This window comes from Malaclemys terrapin, chromosome 1 (genome assembly GCF_027887155.1).
Source record: "Malaclemys terrapin pileata isolate rMalTer1 chromosome 1, rMalTer1.hap1, whole genome shotgun sequence".
Classification (NCBI taxonomy): Eukaryota; Metazoa; Chordata; order Testudines; family Emydidae; genus Malaclemys; species Malaclemys terrapin.
Window position 1 is genome coordinate 227887150 of NC_071505.1, and position 24830 is coordinate 227911979.

Below are 24830 nucleotides of genomic sequence, written 5' to 3' on the forward strand. Positions count from 1 at the left end.
TGCATGTAGGCAATATACTCAGACTAGTTTCATTCCCTCTGGTCAAAAAACAGGAATGACAGACATGCAAGACAAATTTCAGTAACTTATAATTCTGTAACTGTTATAGTTCACCCTAACCACACAATAGTAATCAATTTGACAGAAGCATTATTTTCTCTCCTGATGATACAAGTTCCAGGGATGAAAGACAAATAGTTATGCAAGCTTCTAGATTGCAATTCCCTAGTCATTGCACTATAGCAAATTATTGTAGTGTGTATCCCAGGAAGTTTGAAGTTAATATGCTGCCCCACTTCCACCCTTAACCTCCCATTGAGATCAGTGGGAATTGTGCACACATATCTACGGTCTAGTCTGTGTTCCTATATCTCAGTGCAGAACCCGTAAAGTCTGGATGATATTGTAATATATAATAGCCCTTATATTAGTGACCCATTTCAGTCTTCCAGAAACTTGACATTTGACTTATGTTTGATCATCTCCATGCCTTATGTGTTTACAGCTTTCCTCTTTTTCGCACCATCAAACATTCACTCAGATCCACAACTTTGGTTTCTAAAATCTGTAAAAAGATGTTTTTTCTATGTTTTCCAAGTCCTGCTGCAAATAATGATTAAAAGGTAGAAGGAAAACATCACACACATCTGTGTGAGGTTCAAATGAGAAATTGGTAATATAAAAGCAAGAGATTTACATCTCCCCATTCTCACCCAGAGACTAATTTATTTTTACTGGGGCTTAACCAGACAGCATAGGCTAGATTCTTAGCTGGTGTAAATCAGCACCACACTATATGTCACAGCTAACCTGGTGGCTGAACTTTGTGACTTTGTCCTCACCCACAACTATTTCACATTTGGGGACAATATATACCTTCAAGTCAGCGGCACTGCTATGGGTACCCGCATGGTCCCACAATATGCCAACATTTTTATGGCTGACTTAGAACGCTTCCTTAGCTCTCGTCCCCTAACGCCCCTACTCTACTTGCGCTACATTGATGACATCTTCATCATCTGGACCCATGGAAAAGAAGCCCTTGAGGAATTTCACCATGATTTCAATAATTTCCATCCCACCATCAACCTCAGCCTAGATCAATCCACACAAGCGGTCCATTTCCTGGACACTACTGTGCTAATAAGCGATGGTCACATAAATACCACCCTCTACCGGAAACCTACTGACTGCTACACTTACCTACTTGCTCCAGCTTCCATCCAGGACACACCACACGTTCCATTGTCTACAGCCAAGCTCTAAGATATAACTGCATTTGCTCCAATCCCTCAGATAGAGACAAGCACCTACAAGATCTCTATCAAGCATTCTTAAAACTACAGTACCCACCTGCTGAAGTGAAAAAACAGATTGACAGAGCCAGACAAGTACCCAGAAGTCACGTCCTACAAGACAGGCCCAACAAAGAAAATAACAGAACACCACTAGCTGTCACCTTCAGCCCCCAACTAAAACCTCTCCAGCGCATCATCAGAGATCTACAACCTATCCTGAAAAATGATCCTTTACTCTCACAGATCTTGGGAGACAGACCTGTCCTCGCTTACAGACAACCCCCCAACCTAAAGCAAATACTCACCAGCAACCACACATCACTGAACAAAACCACTGACCCAGGAACCTATCCTTGTAACAAAGCCCGATGCCAACTCTGTCCACATATCTATTCAAGTGACATCATCATAGGACCTAATCACATCAGCCATACCATCAGGGGCTCGTTCACCTGCACATCTACCAATGTGATATATGCCATCATGTGCCAGCAATGCCCCTCTGCCATGTACCTTGGCCAAACTGGACAGTCTCTATGCAAAAGAATTAATGGACACAAATCTGACATCAGGAATCATAATACTCAAAAACCAGTGGGAGAACACTTTAACCTGTCTGGTCATTCCATGTCAGACCTGCAGGTGGCTATCTTACAATAGAAAAACTTCAAAAACAGACTCCAACGAGAGACTACTGAGCTGGAATTGATATGCAAACTAGACACAATCAGGATTGAATAAGGACTGGGAATGGCTGAGCCATTACAAACCTTGAATCTATCTCCCCTTGGCCTGGTCCCCACTAAGCCCCCACTTCGGACTAAGGTACGCAAATTCAGCTACGTTAATAACGTAGCTGAATTCAAAGTACCTTAGTCCGAACTTACCGCGGGTCCAGACGCGGCAGGAAGGCTCCCCCGTCGATGCCGCATACTCCTCTTGGCGAGCTGGAGTACCAGCGTCGACGGCAAGCACTTCCGGGATCGATCCGGGATCGATTTATCGTGTCTTAACCAGACGCGATAAATCGATCCCAGAACATCGATTGCCTGCCGCCGGACCCTCCGGTAAGTGAAGACGTACCCCTTGTAAGTATTCTCACACTTCTTATCAAACTGTCTGTACTGGGCTATCTTGATTATCACTTCAAAAGTTTTTTTCTCTTACTTAATTGGCCTCTCAGAGTTGGTAAGACAACTCCCACCTGTTTATGCTCTGTGTGTGTATATATATCTCCTCAATATTTATTCCACTCTATGTGCATCCGAAGAAGTGGGCTGTAGTCCACGAAAGCTTATGCTCTAATAAATTTGTTAGTCTCTAAGGTGCCACAAGTACTCCTGTTCTTTTTGCGGATACAGACTAACACAGCTGCTACTCTGAAAACTATTGAAGTCAGTGAAGCTATGCTGATTTACATCAGCTGAGGATCTGGACCCAAGAATGTAAGTATGTTTTCTAGTGGCCGGCTAATTATTCAGTTATTGGAGGCAAGGAGGAGAGAGACAATGGAAAGATACAAAAGGTTGATTATTGAGTCTAGCAAGTTTTGACTGTGCAGACGAGAGATCTCTAGCAAACTATTATGAAAACAAAATTTGCTTTTGACTAAAGCACCCTCATTGCTGTGTTTAGTACTTTTAAAAATTGTGTATTATAGGTATGGATGCCACTAATGACTATCGTGTTATTCAGTGGGCTGGGGCCTCAGGAGGGCTCCCTCCAAATGAAACCACTTTTGCCAAGATACTACAGCAGCAAGGTTATACCACAGGACTAATAGGTATGTAGACTCAATATTGGTTGGGTAAAAAGTATTAGCTGACCACTTAGCACTGAAATACTTCATTGTGAGGCGACTGATCAATTCTCAGTTTTAATGTTTGACATCATATCATATAATATGTCTTTGTTCCCTTGTGTCAGAGTCAAACTGTCTGGAGTGGCTCACAAGCATGAGTGCAACCTCAGGACAGACTGATCAGGAACAGGGCACAAAATCCAAACTGACTGTATGTTCTATAATTAGATTTCACCAACTAAGTATCAAATGTGACCTCCTAAAGCATTATAACAGCCTTAACATGGAGTCACAGACCATCCCCCTTTGGGCACTCCAATCTATCTTGACACCCAAGCAAGCCTGCCTTTGTAATAGATGGCCCTTTGCACCAAAATCCACATCGCTATTCAGGTTATTCCCAGTCCTGAAGAACCAGTCACTTATCCCAGGTCAACTGTACCTCCGATCTCAAATCAAAGATAACATGTGTAGCCAATCTTGTAATAAACTAACTAAAGGTTTATTAACTAAGAAAAAGAAATAGGAGAGTTATTTATGCAGTTAAAGCAGGTAAACATACACCCACAAATGAGTTAGTCAAGTTTCAAAAGATAAAAGAAGCTTCTATAATAAGTGAGGTTTTATGTCCTTTAGGGCGAACCCAAGGCAAGTAGCTTGGGGCTCTCTTGCTTATGTTTAGGAATCTTTGCCTCCCAGAATCCAGGCAGCATAAAGAAAATGCCTTAACAGGCATTTTTATTTCCTTCCCCGAGGGTTCAAGCTGTGATGGGAGGAGGGCTTGTGCACATACCCTCTTCAGGTGGGCAGGGAAGCAATCAACAAAGTCTTTTGTCCACAATGGCATGTCTGACAGTGGACCTTCTTTTGCTGGGGAGGAGATAACACCTTTTGTGGTTAACTGGCATTTCACACTTGGTAATGCTTCTTCCCTGACTGTGGAGGGATTTACAGTTTTAGCAAACATTTTAAACATTACGTTAGAACAGGGATCAGCAACCTTTGGCATGCAGCCCATCAGGGAAATCCGCTTGCAGGCCAGGACGGTTTCTTTATCTGCAGCGTCCACAGGTTCGGCTGAATGCAGCTCCCATTGGCCGTGGTTCGCCGCTCCAGGCCAATGAGGACTGCGGGAAGCAGTGGCCAGCACATCCCACGGCCTGTTACAGATTTCCCTGATGGGCCGCGTGCCAAAGGTTGTCGATCTCTGCCTTAGAACATGGGATACAGATACTAAAGGTAGAATTAATGGATGCAGCATCCTACAAGCATTCCATAAAGTCTAAACACATTCTTGTAACTCTAATATCTACTTTAACAACACTAACACACGGGTGAGTGAGACTGGCTTCCAGCTGTGCATTTGTCAGTGTTCAGTGAGGCCGGGGACCTTGGCATGATTTGGCACCAGGTACATCCTGTAGGCACTAGTTCTGCACCAAAGAAACTATTCCAGTCAGAAAGACATTCAGCTGGAAAGAATAAATGATACTGATGATACGCTCACCTTTGAAAGAGAACTGTATCACACGCAACCACAAGCACTTGTCCAAGATCTAACTGCCTCTGCATTCATTTAAATAGACCTTGCAAGATTACTGTACCAGGAATAGTGCTATCTACTGATTCCCAATAATATTACACTAACATGTACAAATGAGTTACATTTTGAGCCTGTGCCTTTTAGGTTTTAGACACTTTGGGCCAGAAGCACAGCTGGTATAAATTGACACCGCTCCAATTGAAAGCAATGGAACTAGGCCAATTTACACCATCTGAGGATTTGGCCCTTCATGTATAGCGGTACCATGAGTTAAGATTATTCAAAAGTGACAGTATACTACATTGTACTTGAACAAGATTTCAATAAAGCCCAGATAAAACATCCTTTTTACAGGATTAATACAAATGTCAGTTTCATTTGTACCTGTCTAATCGTGCCACTCAATTTTCATAAGGCAACTTGCCAAAACAACTATTCACTTTTTAGTCATGACCTGAAATGGTATTCCCTCAAATCTAACCTCCCACACCATAAGGGCCAGGTCTGAAAGAGCATAAACAGAGAATTTTTAAGACTGAATTTCCAGAGGACTCAACCCAAGCTAATATGGATGCCTAAGTCTGGGCAGCCAAAAAATTTGGCCTACATATACAAAACAGCATTTACACACACAAATTAAAAATCTGCTATTTAATGTGCATGCACAAGTTGATTTGTGTACATTCAAAAGCAGACACAAAAATTAGCAGAAGATATTGAAAATGTAGCCCTTAAGGCATTAGAAAACAGGAAAATATTATTTTTATTATTATTATTTAAGTTGTGCTGTGTTGAATCTTCATTTTCCTTGTGATATATGAGGAAAAATGCTGTAGTTGTTTCAGAATTTTCATAAACATCACATTTGACGCTGCCAAGTTGGCTTCAGTATTGAATCACTGACATAAACCATGTACAGTTTCCTGTACTTCACCATAGACATTATCCCTTAGGGAGCCTATGGCATTTCATTCTGAGGATTTAGATGGCAGAGTGTGTTCACTTTTTGCCCAGGGGTGCCTAAGTTTGAGTCCCAACATAGGCATCAAAAGCATCATATAATGGAGCAAGACTGCCAGTCTTTGTTGAACAGTCTGGGGGTCATAAGCAGCATTGGCAATAAATAGCAGGATTGAAGTGCATGACCATTAAGTAAGGCATCTTGCACAGTTCCTGCCCATGTTACATTTAGCTGGGCACTAAATTAACTCTCAATTTCTTTTAAGATGTGTATCACAACTTTGTATTTTCTAATTGTCTAAGGGCTGCTTATTTTGTCTCTCTTTAAAATTGAAATGGGTTTAACTGCAGAGTAAGAGCAGCTATTAAATGATCAGCAATGTGATTTGAGGGCAATATTTTTGTTAAAAGCTTTTGATGAGTTGGCTTTGACAATGTTGCTTACTGCATGTCTGCCAGAAACGTATTTCTCTTATTTATATGTTTATTCTTTATGGGTCTGTTTGGTTTTTTTCAAAAGAGAATCTGTGAACCCACAGTTACCATTAACTTCAGCTAAAGATATGAGCATTCAACACTTCTGAAATTCAGTCCCATTATATCTGTGTCTGTATTTACAGACAGTATGCCTATATTTTCATCAAAAAGTGGAATTGATCATGATGGATTGGGAAATAATTTGAGTATAAGGTGACCAGACAGCAAGTGTGAAAAATCGGGACAGAGGTGGAGGGGGGTAATAGGATCCTATATAAGAAAAAGAGCCAAAAATCGGGACTGTCCCTATAAAATCGGGACATCTGGTCTGGTCACCCTACTTGAGTATTTGGCTGAGGGCAATTCAGAATTCCTGATCAGAGTGTTCACCCACCTATTCATCATTTCATATCTGCATCTTGCAAGGAGGCTGCATCCTTTTTTCTCAGATATAGACCTTTTGGTTGTGATCCTTGCTCGTGTCAGCTCAGGATTAGAATACTACAGTGCTTTCTGCATGCGGCTAAACTTTTAAATCCAATTGCAGTCTGAAGTTAGTGTGCCACTAGTAATTCAGTGGGCCACTTCTTTAGCAAAATTCTTGCTCTAAGTGCATGACTCTTGTGCTCCATAGCTGGGGCTGGTTGTGCCTTGATTCCAAAGTGGAATTCAAGGTATTATTTTTGATCCATGACATTGAAATGGCCTACCTGATGGACTAGAACTTCCCCCTGTATCACACTGGTGATCAGCAGTGGCACCCTTAATATAGAAGAAAGGGAGCGGCTGGTCCCTTGGTTTTGGAATTCACAGCCCCCATACCTTGGTTCAAACCATCTTGAATTTAGTGATCTTCTGAGTATGCTGCAAAGACCAACAGTTTGAGTGGGCCCTTGCGGGAGGACTGAGCTGGATTGTGGTATGGCCTTTTTCTCTGAGTAATGATTATATATTACGGGGGAGGAATGGCTGTTGTTTTGTTTCATGATGGCTTTATTATTTGAGTTGGAAAGGGTATATAGAGCTTGGCAGGTACCATAAACTAGTATTTATTTATGTCCGTTCACTGTATATATCCTCATCACTAAGCTATTTACATCCAATATAGGGTTTACACTGATATCTCCCAGCATCTCATGGCTTGTTTGGCAGATAGCCAGAAAAGATGTCATTTTCACTAGTATAAGGGGTCTTGAGCCTATTTCACTTTATAATTGGCTCCATATATTTATATCCAGATCACACCCTATCACTCTGTAACCCACACATCATCTGACTTTCTACAGAGATCTACTGCTACACTGTGCTAAGTTTTCCAGAACAATATCCTACTTACTGCCCTCATTCATTATGTTGGCTTTCTGGAGGGTACAGAGGCAAGAGAATAATGTTGTTTCAGCCTGTGTAACAAAAGGACTTCTTTCCCCTTTTTCATAGCTGGTAGAAGTCCAAGAATGCCAGATATTTTCTGCCTTGCCCTTTAAATCCTGGCTGTTCTCGATTACTGGATCCTATTTTAGGGCCTATGAATAGGGCCTAAACCGATCCAGGCAAGAGGGACTGTGTACCTGAGCAGCAACCCCAATGGTTTTAGAGGGACTTGTGAGGATGTAAAGACTCAGCCTCTTGGAACAGATTACATAATTAGGGGCTCATTATAGAAGGAAAAAGTAATTCTATTAGTGAGGTAGTTTTTTGCTTTTTGTCCTCATAAGAGCAGAATATTTTAAATGATTGTATTGTATTGTAACTTTACATTTAAAATATATATATATATATATTTTTTTTTCAGGGAAGTGGCATCAAGGTGTGAACTGTGAATCCCGCAACGATTACTGTCATCACCCTTTAAACCATGGGTTTGATTATTTTTATGGCATGCCGTTTAGTCTAATGAATGACTGTCAAATAACACAACCTCCAGAGAAGGACAGAGTCTTGAGAACCAAATTCTGGCTTTACACTCAGACAATTGGCCTTGCTGTACTCACACTTGCAATAGCAAGACTTACTGGCTTGGTCTCAGTCACCTGGAAAATAATCACCTGCTTTGCTTGGTTTGGTTTTTTGTTCTTTGCATCCTGGTTCTCGAGTTATGGATTCATAAGATATTGGGACTGCATTATGATGAGAAACCATGAAATTACTGAACAGCCAATGGTGGTAGAGAGAACGACATCCCTTATACTGAGGGAGGCCATTTCTTTTATTGAAAGGTAAAATACATTTAATTTTGACCATATTTGTTTTAGTTCTTGAATATCTCACTACATTGTTTAATTGATTTATCAATCTAATTGATTGATCAATTAGTTAATTTTTAAATAATGCTTTCAAATGTAAAGCCCCCTCTATATAATTATTATCTTGACTCCAAAAGTTAAAGTCATAGACATAGAGTTTAAGGCCAGAGAGCACCACCAAATGACCTTGTCTGACCTCCTGCATATCATAGGCCACTAACCACCACCCCCACACCAAACTAACAACCAATGTTAGATCAAAGTATTACAGTCCTTGGAAGTCTAAACTTTTGTGTGGCACAAGCACAGAACAGGAGGGAGTGAGGTGCACCAATTCCTGAGGTTCCTGCAATGACAGGGAATTGATTTAATGAGGTATACCAAGATTATTCTAGCAAGTGACCTGTGCCCCTTGCTTCAGAGGAAGGTGAAAACTCCGAAGGTTTGCCAGTCTGACCTGAGGGAAAAATCCTTCCTGACCCAACATATGGCAATCACTGAGATCCATGAGCAAGACTCCTCAGCCAAGCACCTGAAATAAAAATATTCTCAGTACCATCTCAAATCACCTGCCCACCCCATTCAGTGTCCCATCTCTAGTCAGGGCTATCTCTGAGGTTTCAGAGGAAGGAGACAAAATATACACACACTCTGGGGTGGGAGCGGGGGGGATTCCCTCCCTGACCCTTACTGGTAAGCAGTTGAAGCCCTGAGGCATGAGATTTTAGGAACATAAGACACAGATTAAAAGGGACCTCAGGGCTGTCAAGGCCAGTCCACCACCACCACAGGCTACCCAGTGATACAATCCTATTCATAAATGTGTCCATCTCTTTCTTAAAACTGATTAGGTTATTTGCTTCTTCAACTTCAATTGGGAGGCTGGCTCAAAACCTTACTCTTCTAATAGTTAGAAACCTTCTTCTAATTTGCAGCCTGAATTTATTCATAGCCAGTTTTTATCCATTTGTTTTTGTGCCAACATTTTCCTTTTAAGTTAAGGCTGCTTGAAGGTTTTCCTTATAATTTACTGTTTTCAGGAACTCTTAACTTTTCAAAATTTTCAACTTTTGGACAGAAAACTTCCAGAATCTGTTTATAAAATTGCTTTTTGTCCTCATGAGACCAGACTATTTTAAATGATTGCAGCTCACCTCAGCTACTGATCTATATTGGTGCTTCATTACATTCCTCCTTTTCTCTCTGTCCCAGCAATGAACTGGGGTCCTAAAATAGTCAGGCAGCAAACTAAGGCCAGGTTCTCACCTGGTATAAATTGGCAGAACTTTCTGGACTTCAGCTGATTTACACCAGCAAAGAATCTGGCCTCCAAAATGGAACCTCTCTACTTGTGAATAGAAGACAAAGGGAAATATTTTAAATATTCAAAAATTAATGTAATTTTGTAATCACTGGGTTTAATTTCTGTACCCAGAAAGATAATGGAGCAAATAATAAAGCAAAACATCTAGAAGATAATAATGTGATAAATAACAGTCTGCATGGATTTGTCAAGAACAAATCATGTCAAACTAACCTGCTAGCTTTCTTGACAAGGTAAAAAGCCTTGTGGATGGGGTGAAGCGGCAGACGTGGTATATCTTGACTTTAGTAAGGCTTTTGGTACTGTCTCGCATGACTTTCTCATAAACAAACTAGGGAAATACAACCTATCTGGAGCTACCATAAGGTGGGTGCATAACTGTTTGGAAAACCTTTCCCAGAGAGTAGTTATCAGTCATTTACAGTCATACTGAAAGTGCATAACGAGTGGGATCCCGGCAGGGATCAGTTTTGGGTCTGGTTCTGTTCAATATCTTCATCAATGATTTAGATAATGGCATAGAGAGTACACTTATAAAGTTTGTGGATGATACCAAGCTGGGGTTGCAAGTCCCTTGGAGGATAGGATTAAAATTCAAAATGATCTGGACATGGTCTGAAGTAAATAGGATGAAATTCAATAAGGACAAATGCAAAGTACTCCATTTAGGAAGGAACAACCAGTTGCACACATACAAAATGGGATATGACTGCCTAGGAAGGAGTACTGTGGAAAGGGATGTAGGGATTAAAGTGGATCACAAGCTAAATATGAGTGAACAGTGTAACACTTGCAAAAAAAAAAAGCAAACATAATTCTGGGATGCATTATCAGGAGAGTTGTAAACAAGACACAAGAAGTTATTCTTCCACTCTACTCTGATTAGGCCTCAACTGGAGTATTGTGCCCGTTCTGGGCACTACATTTCAGGAAAGATGTGGACAAATTGAGAAAGTCTGAAGAAGAACAACAAAAATGATTAAAGGTCTAGAAAACATGACAGGGAAGGTGGGGGAGGGATAGTTCAGTGGTTTGAGCATTGGCCTGCTAAACCCAGGGTTGTGAGTTCAGTCCTTGAGGGGGCCACTTAGGGATCTGGGGCAAAACCAGTACTTGGTCCTGTTAGTGAAGGCAGGGGGCTGGACTCAAAGACCTTTCAAGGTCCCTTCCAGTTCTAGGAGATGGGATATCTCCATTAATTTAAAAAAATTATTTAAAGGTTGAAAAAATTGGGTTTGTTTAGTCTGAAAAAAGTCTGAGGGGAGACATGATAACCGTTTTCAAGTACATAAAAGGTTGTTACAAGGAAGAGGGAGAGAAATTGTTCTTCCTAATGTCTGAGGATAGGACAAGAAGCAAGGGGCTTAAATTGAAGCAAGAGCAGTTTAGGTTGGACATCAGGAAAAACTTCCTAACTGTCAGGGTGGTTAAGTATTGGAATAAATTGCCTAGGGAGGTTGTGGAATCTCCATCATTGGAGATTTTTAAGAGCAGGTTAGACAAACACCTGTCAGGGATGGGCTAGATAATACTAAGTCCTGCCATGATTGCAGGGGACTGGACTAGATGACCTCTCAAGGTCCTTTTCAGTCTATGATTCTATGATTTCACAGAAACTAACCCCATAAGCATCTAGTTACTGGAACATAAGCACATATTAATATCACAGATTACCTTCACAAAAGAGTTGTGACTTCAATTTTAAAAAAGCGAAGTATGTGTATAAAGTAAGGTACTTCTTTGCAAGGAAATGACAGATTAATTCTTTTAAAGAAACAAGCATGGGCCGTTCCTCCTCTTTGTTTCCTTTCTACATGTCCACACACCCCTCATCACCACGGAGTTGTTTCTTGGGAAGAGCAGGTATGGCTTATATGGAGATAATGTAGAGGAGATGGACTGGATGGTGGGTAAGTCAATTTAACAAATGATACTTGCTCTAACAACCTAACACACAATTAAAATGCTCACAACATTCATAAAGGAGAGTCATTGTTTCTGATTACTCACTGAGGTAGTCTGCTGCTGAGGGCACATCTACACAAACCATTACTGTGCGGTAAGATGGGGTGTGTAAATGTACAGCTCTCCACAGGGCAGTTGTCTGTGCTGATCCAGCTGCTATGCACTAACCATTGCCTAGTGCATCTGGCAATCTGACCCATGCTGGCTATGGACTGTCTATTGACATACTCTTGATTCAAACTGCAATATGTCAGTGCGGCCTAGGGAACATTCAGTGCATAGCAGCAGTGTCCAGACAGACAGATAACGCATGGCATACTGGAGAGCTGTAGATTTACACCTCTGCTAACCACACAGTCAGTGTTTGTGTGTGCCCTCAAATTGTAAGGTCTCCAAGACCGGGACCATCTTTTTGCTCTGTGTTTGTCCTGCACCTACCACAACAGAGTCCTGATCCATGACTAGGATTCATAGGCACTACCACAATACTACTACTACTAATAATAATAATAATGCATTTAAAAACTGTCAATGAAATCACAAGCAAAGGTTCAGATCTCACAAACACTTCAGTACATGCTTATCTTTATCTGTGCAAGTAGTCCACTTGAGTCTACTCACATCCTTAAGGTTAAGTGTGTGCATATTTGTAGGACTGAAGGCAAAATTTGTTTTACTAGTCCTAGCTCTACTTTTGTTTCTTGGTACATTCTTATCACTATTTTTATTTACAGGCAGGGTCCTGGATGCTATTGATAAGAAAGGTTTGAAAAATACCACACTCACGTACTTTGCCTCTGACCATGGTGGGTTTTTGGAAGCACAAGAAGGAAAAGCCCAGTTAGGTGGTTGGAATGGAATATACAAAGGTGAGGATTGTTACCCAGAGTGAATTCCTTAAAAATGCAAATTGTCTTCCTGATATAATCAACAGACTATTTAATGGTACCATAGGAGCAAGTAAGTAATCAAATCATATTTATTAAAATAGCATTTTAGCAATAGGCCATAATGCGTAGCAAATGAAGGCGTATTGTAAAATCAACAGTGCTCAGTAAAACAGATACAAATTTTAAAAATTCAAAAATTGAAAACACAAGATTAACCCTTCTCCCCAAATCAGTTACACCTTTAAAATCATATAGATTCCCCTGAAACAACATACGGAAATAACATAACAAGGATTAAAGTTCTAGGTCATAAAGATTAAAGATCTAGGTCTCATCTACTTTCTTTTTCTTCTGACCAGCCCATATAATCTAGACATTTTCTCCCCATAAAAAGTAATCCGGTATTTGAGTTGGTGTGGTAAAAAGCATCTGAGCAAGGAATGGGGCTAACCATTTATTTCCAGGTGACAAGAAAGTAGACAGCATAGTAAATCTTTGACCTGGCCAGACCTGCTTGGCAAAGACAACTATGTCTCTCAATATCCGTGTACCTCCCTTCCAAATAGGCTGATTGCATGGTTTGAGACCAGAGAGCTGTAAAGGCTCTCCTTAACTTATTATTCTAAATATCCAAATATTTCTTTCAACTATGAATATTCTTTAAATGAGAAAGTCAAGGGGACATATTTGTTGGCATCCTGACATCCTGTTGTCTGCAAATATTTCCTGCTCTAAAATTAAGTAAAGATTTCATACCCTTGCCTGCGGTCCTAGCCAGATCAAGTTCTGAGAAGCCCAAGGAATGGAGAGAACAATGGACTTGCAAAAGCCAGGGGAACTTTAGGGTATGTGTCTTGTTAAGCTGTTCCTCCAGACATAGCCTTGGAAGACACTGTAGATTCATATGCTGAACACACAGCCAATAATTAATGCAAAGGCACCAAGCCCTAGTTGAAATTGTACAATCTCCCTATGTAAAGCAGATGGTTGATAATTTGGGAAACGGAGCACTCTCCTTAAAACTTTTTTTTCATAACCTCTAACACGTTAAAGGTTTTCCAGCTCCAAATATCCACACCATATCATATTTGGGCATGGACTTTATCCCTGAAAACTCTAAAAGCCAGAATGATTAAATTATCCCTGTGGACCCATGTAAAATAAAGCACCAGTTGCATAGAACTTAAGGCTTTCTTCTTTACCTCTTCTATAGATTTATCCCATTAGCCATTATATGTAAAACCCAAATACCCAAAAAGGTTTCAATGTTCCTATTCAATATAATAGCCCTCAATTATCCATTTAAGAAGCTTCGGTCTGTGGCCAAAGGAAATTACTTTAGTTTTCGGGGTCAAATTTGTTTGATTTGGCACTCCCTTTTGTGATCAGGTACTCCTGCTGGCAAAAAGAGCTAAAATCCTTTAACATACGCATTAAGCCCAGAAGTATATGAGGCAGCAAAATCATGGCATCTGCATAAAGAAAGGCCAATGTAAATTGGTGCAAACTTTAGGGAGGGAAACACTATACCACTTCTCAAATCACCACAACTTCATTAGTGTAAACATGAAATAGGAAAGGGGCCAATAAACAACTCTGGTGGACTCCCTTTGTGATGTAGATAGGGTCAGTTAGCTCACCTCGTTGCCATATCCTACTTTGGCCACCATTTGGCTATAAAGGTCTCTCAGAGGAGAGAGTAGCTGAAGAGCTATGACAGCCCTCACAAGTTTATCCCAGAGATGGCCTCTATCAATGGAATCAAAAGCCAATTTCAGGTCAACAAGGACCACAAAAAAATCCCCCCCTTTGGGGGGAGCAATATTTATGAATTAAATGAATAAGGGTATGTGACGGGGTGTCCACCCCACAATTAACTGCCCAGGTTGCACCTGGAGAAGGATACAGGGAGCAGGGATTTAATTAGAAGAGGCTCAGCTGGGCAGGAAGAGGCAGGGGCTATATACGCCAGGAAGCTAGCAACAGAAGGGGCTGGAAGGAAGAAGTCTCTGGTCATTCCTTGGGAGAAGAGAGGTGTGTCTGGGGCTGGAGGCAAGAAGCCTACAGTTACTCCGTGGGAGGAGAGAGTGTAGCTTGGCAAGCCCAGAGAAGGGGGAGAGCCAAAGAGGTAGGCAAAATTCAGGGGAAAAGCAGCAAGGTTTGGAATAAGTCAAACCTTGCCTGCCAGTGAGAGGGTCCCTGAGCAGGGACCTGGAATAGAGGGAACGTCCAGGTCCCCCTACCAGCTGCTGATGAAGTGGCACTGGTGGGGCACTGCTTGAGCCTGTTTGTGAAGAGAGACTTTCCAGCCCTGGAAGGGGGAAACACATATGGTGACTCGGCTGGAGGGTTGAGTCATGAAAAGGAAGCTGAGGTTCCTGAAATAAGAGGGGTCTACAGGGTGAGAGAACAATGGAAGAGACACTTCCAGGGAGGGCACAATGGCTGGCCAAAGCTAATCCCCAGGATGGCCAGCAGGAGACGCCACTAGCGGTGAGTGCACCCCATGACAGGGTAAAATAGTTTTCAATGATAGGGCAGCCATTTCTGAAACCAGCTTGTTTCTCAGCAAATAAATTACAACTTTCTACCTAAACTTTTAATATCCACAGGAGATCTCTAGTATAGTTTAAAAATCACATGTAAAAAGGCTAATTGGTTGGTAATTTGCAGGCTCATTGCTTTCACCTTTTTTGTAAAGAAGAACAATATAATTGATGGACCAACATGGAGAGGAGAAATTCCTGTATTATTTATATTGGTAAATAATTTACTAACACAGTGGTCGGGGCCCACAAATTTATACTGTCCTTATAAACCTGTGTTGCAATAACATCCTCCCTAGGAGCTTTGTTATGATATTGTTGGTTTATCAAAATTGTAACTTACCTGGAGATTGGAAGCCATTCTGGAAAAGAACAAAGGTTTGCTGAAATGGGCTTCAATATTAACTTTAATCTTGTCATAACCCATTGCCACCAACTTCCAAAATAGAATATAGTCCAACAGGTTTTTCTTCTGTGACCTGGTCACTTATTTTGTTAAAAGGAACAGAAATTCTTCCTGGTTGTACATTCATAGACTGTTTTCCTTTGACTTTTTCTATTGAATGGCCTCTGTCTAAGAAGAGCTCTCATATGCCAGACTTTCTTAGCCATGCACTAGTCTTTAAACTCCCCTCCACTCTCTCTTGCGAACCTAAATTGGGGAGCCTTTTTACTTTTTAAAATGTGTCTTCTGGGTAGAAAATAAAACACTGATCATTCTAGTAATACACGTATGTGGTACTGCAAATTGGCGTGTGACTCTATCTTTTCCCTATTTTTTTTTTAAATAAGGCCACTGACAAATAATACTTAGAATTTCTACTCCCTTAAATCAGGGGTACTTTCATTTAGACTGGGTTGAAAAGATGAAGCAAATCAAGACTTCTTACTAACCTAAGAGGTATAGGAGGGGTAGCAGGAATATTTGGAAGTTGTCACCACCAGGCTTCTTGTGATGGTCATAGGTCTCACACTAGGGCCATCAAACTATTCTAGAACAGAGCTGCTGCTAAAAACTCTACTAAAATTAACAGCTAATAATGAGGGAGCCTCAGGGAAAATGCTTCCTTTAGAATTTCTGGAGTCATAAATCCCCAGCATAACCTTGAGATCAAAGAAAGATTCTTTGATTTCTGAAATATCTTTAAATATTAAAAGGGGAACAAAGAGAGCCCAGGCAATTATAGACCAGTCAGCCTAATGTCAATAGCTGGAAAGATACTGGAACAAATTATTAAACAGTCAATTTAAGTTTGACCCACCAGTTTGTGCCAGCTTTGGCTTTGGTACCTCCCTATACTTTCCCATATATCATTTTAAATTCTAGATTCCAAGTGCTGATGAGCCATGAAAGTACTCTCTAACTGTACTTGGTACAAAGTAGTCATGCATCTTTGCTTTGGCAAGTGTCTACTTTCTAATGCCAAAGCTGACTTCAGGTTTGCAAAGTGCTGTGGGACAACTGGTGTGGGTGGGCAGAATTGTGAGACGAGCATAATACATTCAGGTAACATAACTTCCCAACACCCATGTAAGTTACATAATACCATGCACATAATATCTATTAATGTGGTGTATACTATGCCTACCATATATGTATTGGCTAATACAGTTGAATCATACAGCACAAAGCTGGGGAGGGACTTCTCCTCTAGCAGCACCTATTAGGCTTCTCTACTAGCTGCTGCTGGAACCACTGCTCCACCTCTCCACTGCCCTCTGCACCAGCCTGGTCTTGGTACCTCACTGGCTGATCACTCCACTACTGTAGCCTATAGGATTAACCTGCTTGCTTGCATATATATCTCTTTTCTTATAGTTTAAGTATTTGATTTATTGTAATAGGTTTATAGATTTATATTAAAGTAAGTTTGGCTGTAATGCAAGAGACCTACAGGCCATATCCTGTATGTTAAACTAAGGCAAAGTTAGCACATCTATATTAAGACCTTTTACCCAGAAAAGTAAAGTTGGCCTATACCTTGTTACCTAAATAGATAAGTACCCATGCCTATGTCTATTACCTTTTATCTAGACCAATAGACAATGGAGAATGGCATGGGGGGTTTTCAATGTTGTACCCATAGACTTAGCAGGTACCACAAGGGAACTTATGTGCGTATGTACATGTCATCAATATGCACAAACATACTAGCCTATGGAGTAAGCGTACCCTAACATTTTGTGGTTGAGGAATGAAATTTGGGCATAGGAGGAAGGATTTCCGACACTTGTGCCTATAAAAGAGGTGACCCTCCTCGCTAGAGCACTCCTCTCTATTATTCTCACTTACTTCCTCCACTGTCTCTATCTATTCTATCTATTTACGATGAGTGCTAATATTAGTAGGCTGTACTTGTTCTTCTTAAACTTTAAGTTTCAAAGAAACTAGGCTAAGCTTGGTTTCCCTAAGTTTTATTCTTAGTTTATTAGGTTTTGATTTTAAGTTTAAGTTAGTCAAGTAATTTAGTTTTGATAGCTCTTAGCATTAGATTTTTCTAAGCACTGCATCCCTCACTCAAGAATTGAGAAACCTGAACTGCAAGGCTGGTCCTGTGTCTCTTACCACCAGGTTATCAAGGAAGGGTGTGAGTATATTAACCAAAGCTTTGTTGCATATAATACTATATTATCATATGTAGCTTTCAAATAGCAGTAATGCAATTGTAACTTTGTAACTCTGAGTATTTCACCATTTACTTACTATTATTTATTTTAATAGAAAATCTTTAAGGCTATATCTGTGTCAGTGTGAGCTTCCTGTCAGACCCCCAAGGGTCCTTTATAAATTCTGTGGAACCTGATTTGGGACAAGAACTTTTATCTTCTGATCAAACAGATTGGCGAGCCTAAAACCCATACTATTAATATTAATTATAAACTATTATTGATATTGACTAATTAAAATAAAAATTAAATGATAAATTAAATTAATATTATTAACACACCCTAAATCAGGCTACACTACTCAAGTAATTAATCAAAGTTAGACTGCTCAAAATACTAGGGGTATAAGAGGATTTTAATACACCTCTACCCTGATATAATGCGACCCAATATAACATGAATTTGGATATAATGTGGTAAAGCAGCGCTCTGGGGGGGCGGGGTCTGTGCACTCCGGCGGATCAAAGCAAGTTCAATATAATGCGGTTTCACCTATAACGCGGTAAGATTTTTTGGCTCCCGAGGACAGCGTTATATCGGGATAGAGGTTATTGAATTGATAAAGCTGCATCTATTTTCTTATGTTATTAAAATGTTCCAAAAAGAATTCCAGGAAATACATTAGTACATAGGCAACTACGTGATTAGATGGAATGCTTTAATTCAGAAGTCCTCAAACTGGTGCTTCATGAAGAACTGGCTGGTCACATGCTAAATTGCATTAAAAACCACTAAAACACATTAAATACTCCTACAATATTAAACAGTTGCTATAGTTTTAACAGGGTGTTACATGATTGTGAATGGAAGGTGATCCATTGAATTGTAAATGGGAAGGGAGGCATCAATGTGACCATCTACATAGTAAAATGTGATCCATCCTATGGTCCAGTGTGGCAATTTTCTTGTCTGTAAAACAAAGGGGAATCAGTAGATGGGTAAGCTACTGAGGGGGCAGCTGAAGAAAATCCATTTTCATGGGACTGAAACAACTAAATTTGTTCCTGAGGAGGATGGGCTCATGGTAAAACTGAAATAAGTCTGAGAGGCTTAAGAAAGATAAACCAATAATATTTGGCGGGTTAAGTAAGCAACACTTCATGTTTCTAAAATATCTTCTATTGCCTTGTTATTTAAAAATAGGTGGAAAAGCTATGGGAGGCTGGGAAGGAGGGATCCGTGTGCCAGGGATATTTAGATGGCCGGGAGTGTTACCTGCAGACACAGTTATCGATGAACCTACAAGTCTTATGGACATTTACCCTACGGTGGCTTACCTGGCTGGAGGGATAGTGCCCCAGGACAGGTACAGAAATTGTAAAACATATTCAGTCCTTTAAATTTCCAATATGGAATCTTTTTTTAAAACGATCCTAATGTTAGATCTCAATATTGGATGTTTATCATGTGATTTCCAGCCTACTTTTTCAGATCCCTAAGCTGCATATAGTTCATATAAATCTTTTACATGTTTGAGATTCACCCCGTTCTCATAAATGTTCCTTGTTCCAAAAGTAAGTTTTCAATTGTGCTTTCAATTGCAAGTGTTTTCAATTGCAATGGTAGTTGGGTACAGAACTTGTTATCCTGCAGCTCACTGCAGTTTGGTGACTGCCATTCTCTCCATCAACATTAGGGTGATCGATGGCCAGAACCTGATGCCTTTACTGCAGGGGTCCATTCAGCACTCAGAGCATGAGTTCCTGTTTCACTACTGTGGCATGTATTTACATGCAGTACGGTGGCACCAAAAGGACAGTGAGTATAATGGTTCTTCCAAAAACAATGATGGCTTTGCAACAAGCCTGGGATAGGAGACAGTATGTAGTTGTGCCAGCTAGGAACAGTGCAGGTACCCATAGAGTAGTAATAATTTGCTGTTGTCCTGCATGTATATTTTGATATACACACTACGGGCACAAGTATGCTGACTAGAATATTGGGTGCAGAACCAAGATTCTCCCTGCTCAGTTGCTCTGGGAGGGGTAGTATTGGGTTAATCCTGTTTGGATGGACCCAAAGTCTGAATACCCCATCCAGCAGTATGAAGGCGAAACTTGGCACCTTGTGTTGCAAATTAAAAACTTTACTTGTTAAGTTCTGAAAATATGTTCAGTGCTGAAAGATCTTTCACACTTCTAATGACATTTTATGTCTATCTGTATCATCTTACATCTGGTTTCTCTCCTACCAGGTGGTGCACTGTGGAAGGCTCATTATGTGACTCCAATATTCCAGCCTGAGGGTGCTGGAGCATGTTATGGAAGAGGAATTTGCCCATGTTTTGGGGAAGGAGTAACCTATCATAACCCTCCTTTACTCTTTGATCTGTCCAGAGACCTGTCTGAGACCAAACCTCTATCATCTGCCACTGAGCCCCTGTTTGACACAGTAATAAGCAGAATAGAAAGAGCTGTTCAGGAGCATCGACAGACACTGACTCCAGTCCCACAACAGCTCTCATTGTACAACATTATATGGAAGCCCTGGCTGCAGCCGTGCTGTGGGACATTCCCGTTTTGCTGGTGTGATAAAGAAGGTGACAGTGCCCACCCTGCTCTGTAAAGAAAATATATCGAAGGTTAACTGTATGAAAAGCTTTAAAATCAAGTGCCTTTTTTGAGCAAATGGATTCTCTTTTTGTTGATTTAGGATTACACAGTTGGCTAGCTGTATGAAATAGGGTTTAGTGAAGGCCATTCCATAAATCAAGATTCCAGTCTAGATGAACCAAATTAATATGTTCCAGTATGGCAAGTCTTAGGAGTATCTATCCACTGCTGAAGACATAGCTCAGATACATTGCAGTGTGCCAAAATTAAAGGTGCTGTAGTAACCATAACTTTGAATCTCTTGAAATTTGTGGATATAGGTTCACTAGCTCAGCAACATTTTTATACTGAATTTCTATGCAAGGATGTACTACCAACATTCTAGCAAAGGGCTGCCTACGATGTTTCAGCCCAGTTGGTCATATAGAAGACATGTCCTGTGTAAAATACTTCCCTGCCCCCAAAATAATTTTCCTTGATACCCCATGGGAGAAGAATCCCTTAGTCCTCCCCTAGCTCCTCATAGAGGCTCCTCTAGGTGATTCTTCTATCTTGCAGCTAGTTCTTCTAGAAGCAGTGGTGATGGCAGATACATCCTCTGGCTATGCAGTAGCTGCTTGGTTGAGGGATTAGCTCTCCCATGGAGATCATTTGGGGAATGGTTCGCCTTTGGTTTTTAAAGAGGACAGGCCTCTCCTGGCTGAGGGCAATCTCCCCTAACTGGTCTGGGGCTGTCAGTCTGGTCCCTAATGCATTCCTTAGAGCATGGTGGAGGACGCAAGAGGGAAGGAAGCTCCCTTTTCAGCAGCTTCCAGAGGAATGGGTGGCATACCTGGCATGCCTGAGTGAGCAACAGTCAGCACCAGACCCAACCCTAGTGGAGGCTGAAAATTGTAATATGCATAGCCAGTCTTAGTACTGTGATAGAGGGCTGTAAAAGTTATTGTAGCCACCACACCACAGTGTGTCCTGCTGTCAAGTAACAATAAAAATAATACGGACTGAGATCCTCCCCTCTTACTGAAAAGCCCATGGTAGGGCTCAGAGGGAGGGAATCCCTATGAGGGTCCCCTAACGTGAATCGCCCCACATCATTTAGACCAGCTCTGACCCCCACTCCCATCCCTGGCAGCACATCTCCATGGAAGCTATACTAACAAAGCTATCTCCTGGACACAACTCCACATGATGGTGGAGGGGGCAGGGTTGTGCAGAAAAGATAATATCTTAAGGCTGCATTAATTTGTTGATTAATTTATATGGGGCCAAAGGGAGTGACTATGTGGATCCTACCCACTTCTCATAGACTACCCAGACTCCTCCACCTTCCCCTTGGATATGTTTGATCTGGCTATATATAAACTATGTATAGAAACTATTAACAACTCTAAGACTCCGCTAACCTATGAATTACTAGATGGAAACTTTCTCTTGCCTGCTTGGAGCATGTCTGAGCTGCTTTCTCAGCTTTTTCCTGGCTTCTTTTTTGATTGGCTTCTACTTATTAGGGCCAAGATTTTTAATGGTATTTAGCCATTGCTGCCTTCGGCATTGTAACATATAACTGATTTAGGAGCCTAACTCTCATTTTTTAAAGGGATTTAGGCACTTTGGAGTCAAAATGCCATTCATACCTCAATTGCTTTTAAACTTCCAAACCTAAGCGCTTCATTTGATCCTTTCTGCATTGCCTGATTTCTGCACCTTGCTGAGATATCTTGTATTAATATCCACGTTGGCCCTCTAAACCTATTATGGACTCCCAAAAATATCAGAGCTGAGAATGTGTCCTCAGACCTAAACTCTGAGTAGAAGCAGCGGAACAATCTCACCATTCCTGAATTCTGATCTTCACCCCACCTGATTATTAGTGGCCATGCCAAGTCTGACTCATCACCTTGGCTGTGTCAGATTAGGGTTACCATATTTTAAGCCTCCAAAAGGAGGACACTCCACGGGGCCCCGGGCCCGCCCCCAGCCCCGCCCCCAACTCCGCCCCCTCCCCTGCTTCCCGCGAATATTTGATTCGCGGGAAGCCTGAAGCAGGTAAGGGGGGTGTGGGGGGAGGAGACGCGGCCCAGTCTGCCCTCCCCCCCCCCCCCGGCATCTCCAGCCTGGGTCAGTCCGCCCAGCACCGCCGTGCCCCGAGCCCGGCCGACCACTGGCTCCCAAGCCCCCGGCCCGACACCGCCGGCTTCCGAGCCCCGGCCCAGCCGACCGCCAGCTTCCAAGACCCCGACCCGGCCCGGCCGGCTCCCGGCACTGTCGGCCCCCGAGCCCCCGGCCCGGCCGGCCCCGAGCCCCTGTCCCCGCCGGCCCCTAAGCCCGCGGCCCAGCCCCGCCGGCTCCCGGCACCGCCGGCTTCCGAGCCCCCGGCCCGGCCGACTGCCGGCTTTCGAGCCCCAGGCCCGGCCCGGCCGGCTCCCGGCCCGGCGGGCCCCCGAGCCCCCGGCCCGGCCCCGCCAGCTCCCGGCACCGCTGGCCCCCGAGCCCCCGGCCCGGCCCCGCCGGCTCCCGGCACCGCCAGCCCCCGAGCCCCCGACCCGGCCGACCGCCGGCCCCCATGTCCCGATTTTCCTGGACATGTCCGGCTTTTTGGGATTTCCCCCCGGACGGGGATTTGGAGCCCAAAAAGCCGGACATGTCCGGGAAAATCCGGACGTATGGTAACCCTATGTCAGATCCTACTCTGCCCATATTTCCTTTAATAAGTTCTTATGTAGGGTGCATTGCAGTAATGGTCTGTGCAGCCATTCCTGGTGTCACAGAGGATGAAACACTTTCGGCCAGATTTTCCAAAGGGCTTAGTACCCAACTGATCTTTGAGAACAATGGGAGCTGTGCTTTTGAAAATCTGTCCCTTTTAAGAACCAAGCACCCCAGGGTTGGAACTTGAGTGGCAGTACTTGTGGGAGAGAGCAGAGACAGGATCTCTCTCTCTCTCTCCGCGGTCTGCAGAATGAAAAAGCTAAACAGCCTCTGCTTTTAAAAATGTGCTCCACGCTTTTTCTCCAGAGAGGAATTTTCCCTCAGTCCCTTAGAGAAGTTTACACTTTTTAAGGAAGATTCTAATTTGCCTTCATTCCCTCTCTGGCCTTTGTAACATTAGCTTTGCCTGGGCTCCCTTTCTCAGGGTTCCTGCTTCCGGATTTGCAGTGCAGGAATCTGGCTTTCAGATGGGGGTCGGCCAGCAGTGTTCTGCCACTTGTACCAAAGGGTCGCATTCGGAGACCTTTCCTTTGTCCAGAAGGTGTGTAGGTCCAGATCCTCTGGAACATGGTCAGAGCTTTGTATTCTTTGTGCCCTCTGCACAGGCTCCCAGGTATTTTTGAGCCATATTCTGTTTTAATGTAGAATTTTATTTACAGGCTGTTTCAAAATAGTTAACCCTAGGCAGTAAAAGTCTGTTTTTCTTGACTTTTGTCTGGCTTTCAAATCAAATTGCAGGAGAGAGATCACTTGATCATTGCCTGTTAAGTTCACTCCCTCTGGGGCACCTGACATTGGCCACTGTTGGTAGACAGGATACTGGGCTGGATGGACCTTTGGTCTGACCCAGTATGACCGTTCTTATGTTCTTATGTCTCTTCTCTGCTAGCTCCTATTTGCCCTTGTCTCCAGTCGTCTGCTTAATCAGAACTGCTGCCTTCAGACCTAGCACACTGTGTCATAAACAGTGAAAAACAACATGTAAGCAGTGTTAAGAAAGGAAAATAGCAATTCATCCCTATTTCCTCTCCTCTTCCTTCTTTGATCTCTACAAACTCAGCTCTTTCCAGTTGGATTTGCTGGATTGTGGGAAGCACAGATACACTGGGGAAAAGTTTGCTTTCAATTTCGCCGTCAGTGGACTTACTGTGCATTTATACTGGTGTATCTGAGAGTTTTGCACACTAGATATATTTCATGAGATCTGTAGTACTTCTCTGATTAGTTTGCTCTTACCTGCCCTATTTTCCTCATACATCTCATTTGTTTCTATCACTGATTTTCTTCACTTCTCTTTTCCTACCGTCCCATCTGAAGGAAAATCTGCAGGTTTATAAATAAAGTTTTATAATAATAAATTTTAGGGTTTATAAACCCTAAACAGATTAATAAAGTTTAGGGCCAGCAGGCACTATTCAGTCATGTAGTCAGACCCCCTGAGTATGACAGGCTGTTACATTTCACCCAGTTATCACTGTACTGAGGCCAATTACTTATGCTTTAGCTTTACATAAATTATATTTTACATAAGCACATCTGCCAGAAAGACATCATCATAATTTCATGACCTCTTCCCTTGGTAGTTCCAATGGTTAATCAGCCTCACTGTTAAAAATATGCTCTTTATTTCTTATTTGAATTTGTCAGGCTTCTGCATCCAGCCATTGGCTCTTGTTATTCTGTTCTCTGCTAGATAAAAGAGCCATTTAGTACCTAGTATTTTCTCCATGAAGGTATATATGCACTGTAATCAAATCACCTCTCGATCTTGTTTTTGATAAGCTAAACAGATTGAGCTCTTTTTAAGGCTCTCACTGTCATATTTTCTCTAGCCCTTGAATCAGTGTAATCTTTT

At 42.0% G+C, this 24830-nt stretch overlaps 2 protein-coding genes across 6 annotated transcripts in view; both read left to right on the forward strand.

The window, feature by feature from the left end:
• LOC128825679 (arylsulfatase D-like) overlaps positions 1–24830 on the forward strand; it is a 42141-nt gene that overhangs the window by 14045 nt on the left and 3266 nt on the right. Inside the window, exons 2-9 of one of the 3 annotated variants that reach the window (XM_054008414.1) lie at positions 2660–2743; positions 2959–3081; positions 7872–8295; positions 11420–11556; positions 12346–12480; positions 18858–19020; positions 19351–19472; positions 19909–21442. In XM_054008414.1, the coding sequence (XP_053864389.1) occupies positions 2961–3081; positions 7872–8295; positions 11420–11556; positions 12346–12480; positions 18858–19020; positions 19351–19472; positions 19909–20279 (1473 nt within the window). In that variant the 5' untranslated portion in view covers positions 2660–2743; positions 2959–2960 and the 3' untranslated portion in view covers positions 20280–21442. Of the gene's footprint in view, positions 1–2659; positions 2744–2958; positions 3082–7871; positions 8296–11419; positions 11557–12345; positions 12481–18857; positions 19021–19350; positions 19473–19908; positions 21443–24830 lie in introns of those variants that run through there. The other 2 variants (XM_054008406.1, XM_054008397.1) reach the window with 2 other exon arrangements.
• The window catches only part of LOC128825664 (arylsulfatase D-like), a 33819-nt gene continuing 32010 nt past the window's right edge, over positions 23022–24830 (forward strand). The window contains exon 1 of one of the 3 annotated variants that reach the window (XM_054008384.1): positions 23022–23588. In XM_054008384.1, coding sequence (XP_053864359.1) covers positions 23443–23588 — 146 coding nt within the window. In that variant the 5' untranslated portion in view covers positions 23022–23442. The remainder of the gene's footprint in view (positions 23589–24830) is intronic. The other 2 variants (XM_054008366.1, XM_054008374.1) reach the window with 2 other exon arrangements.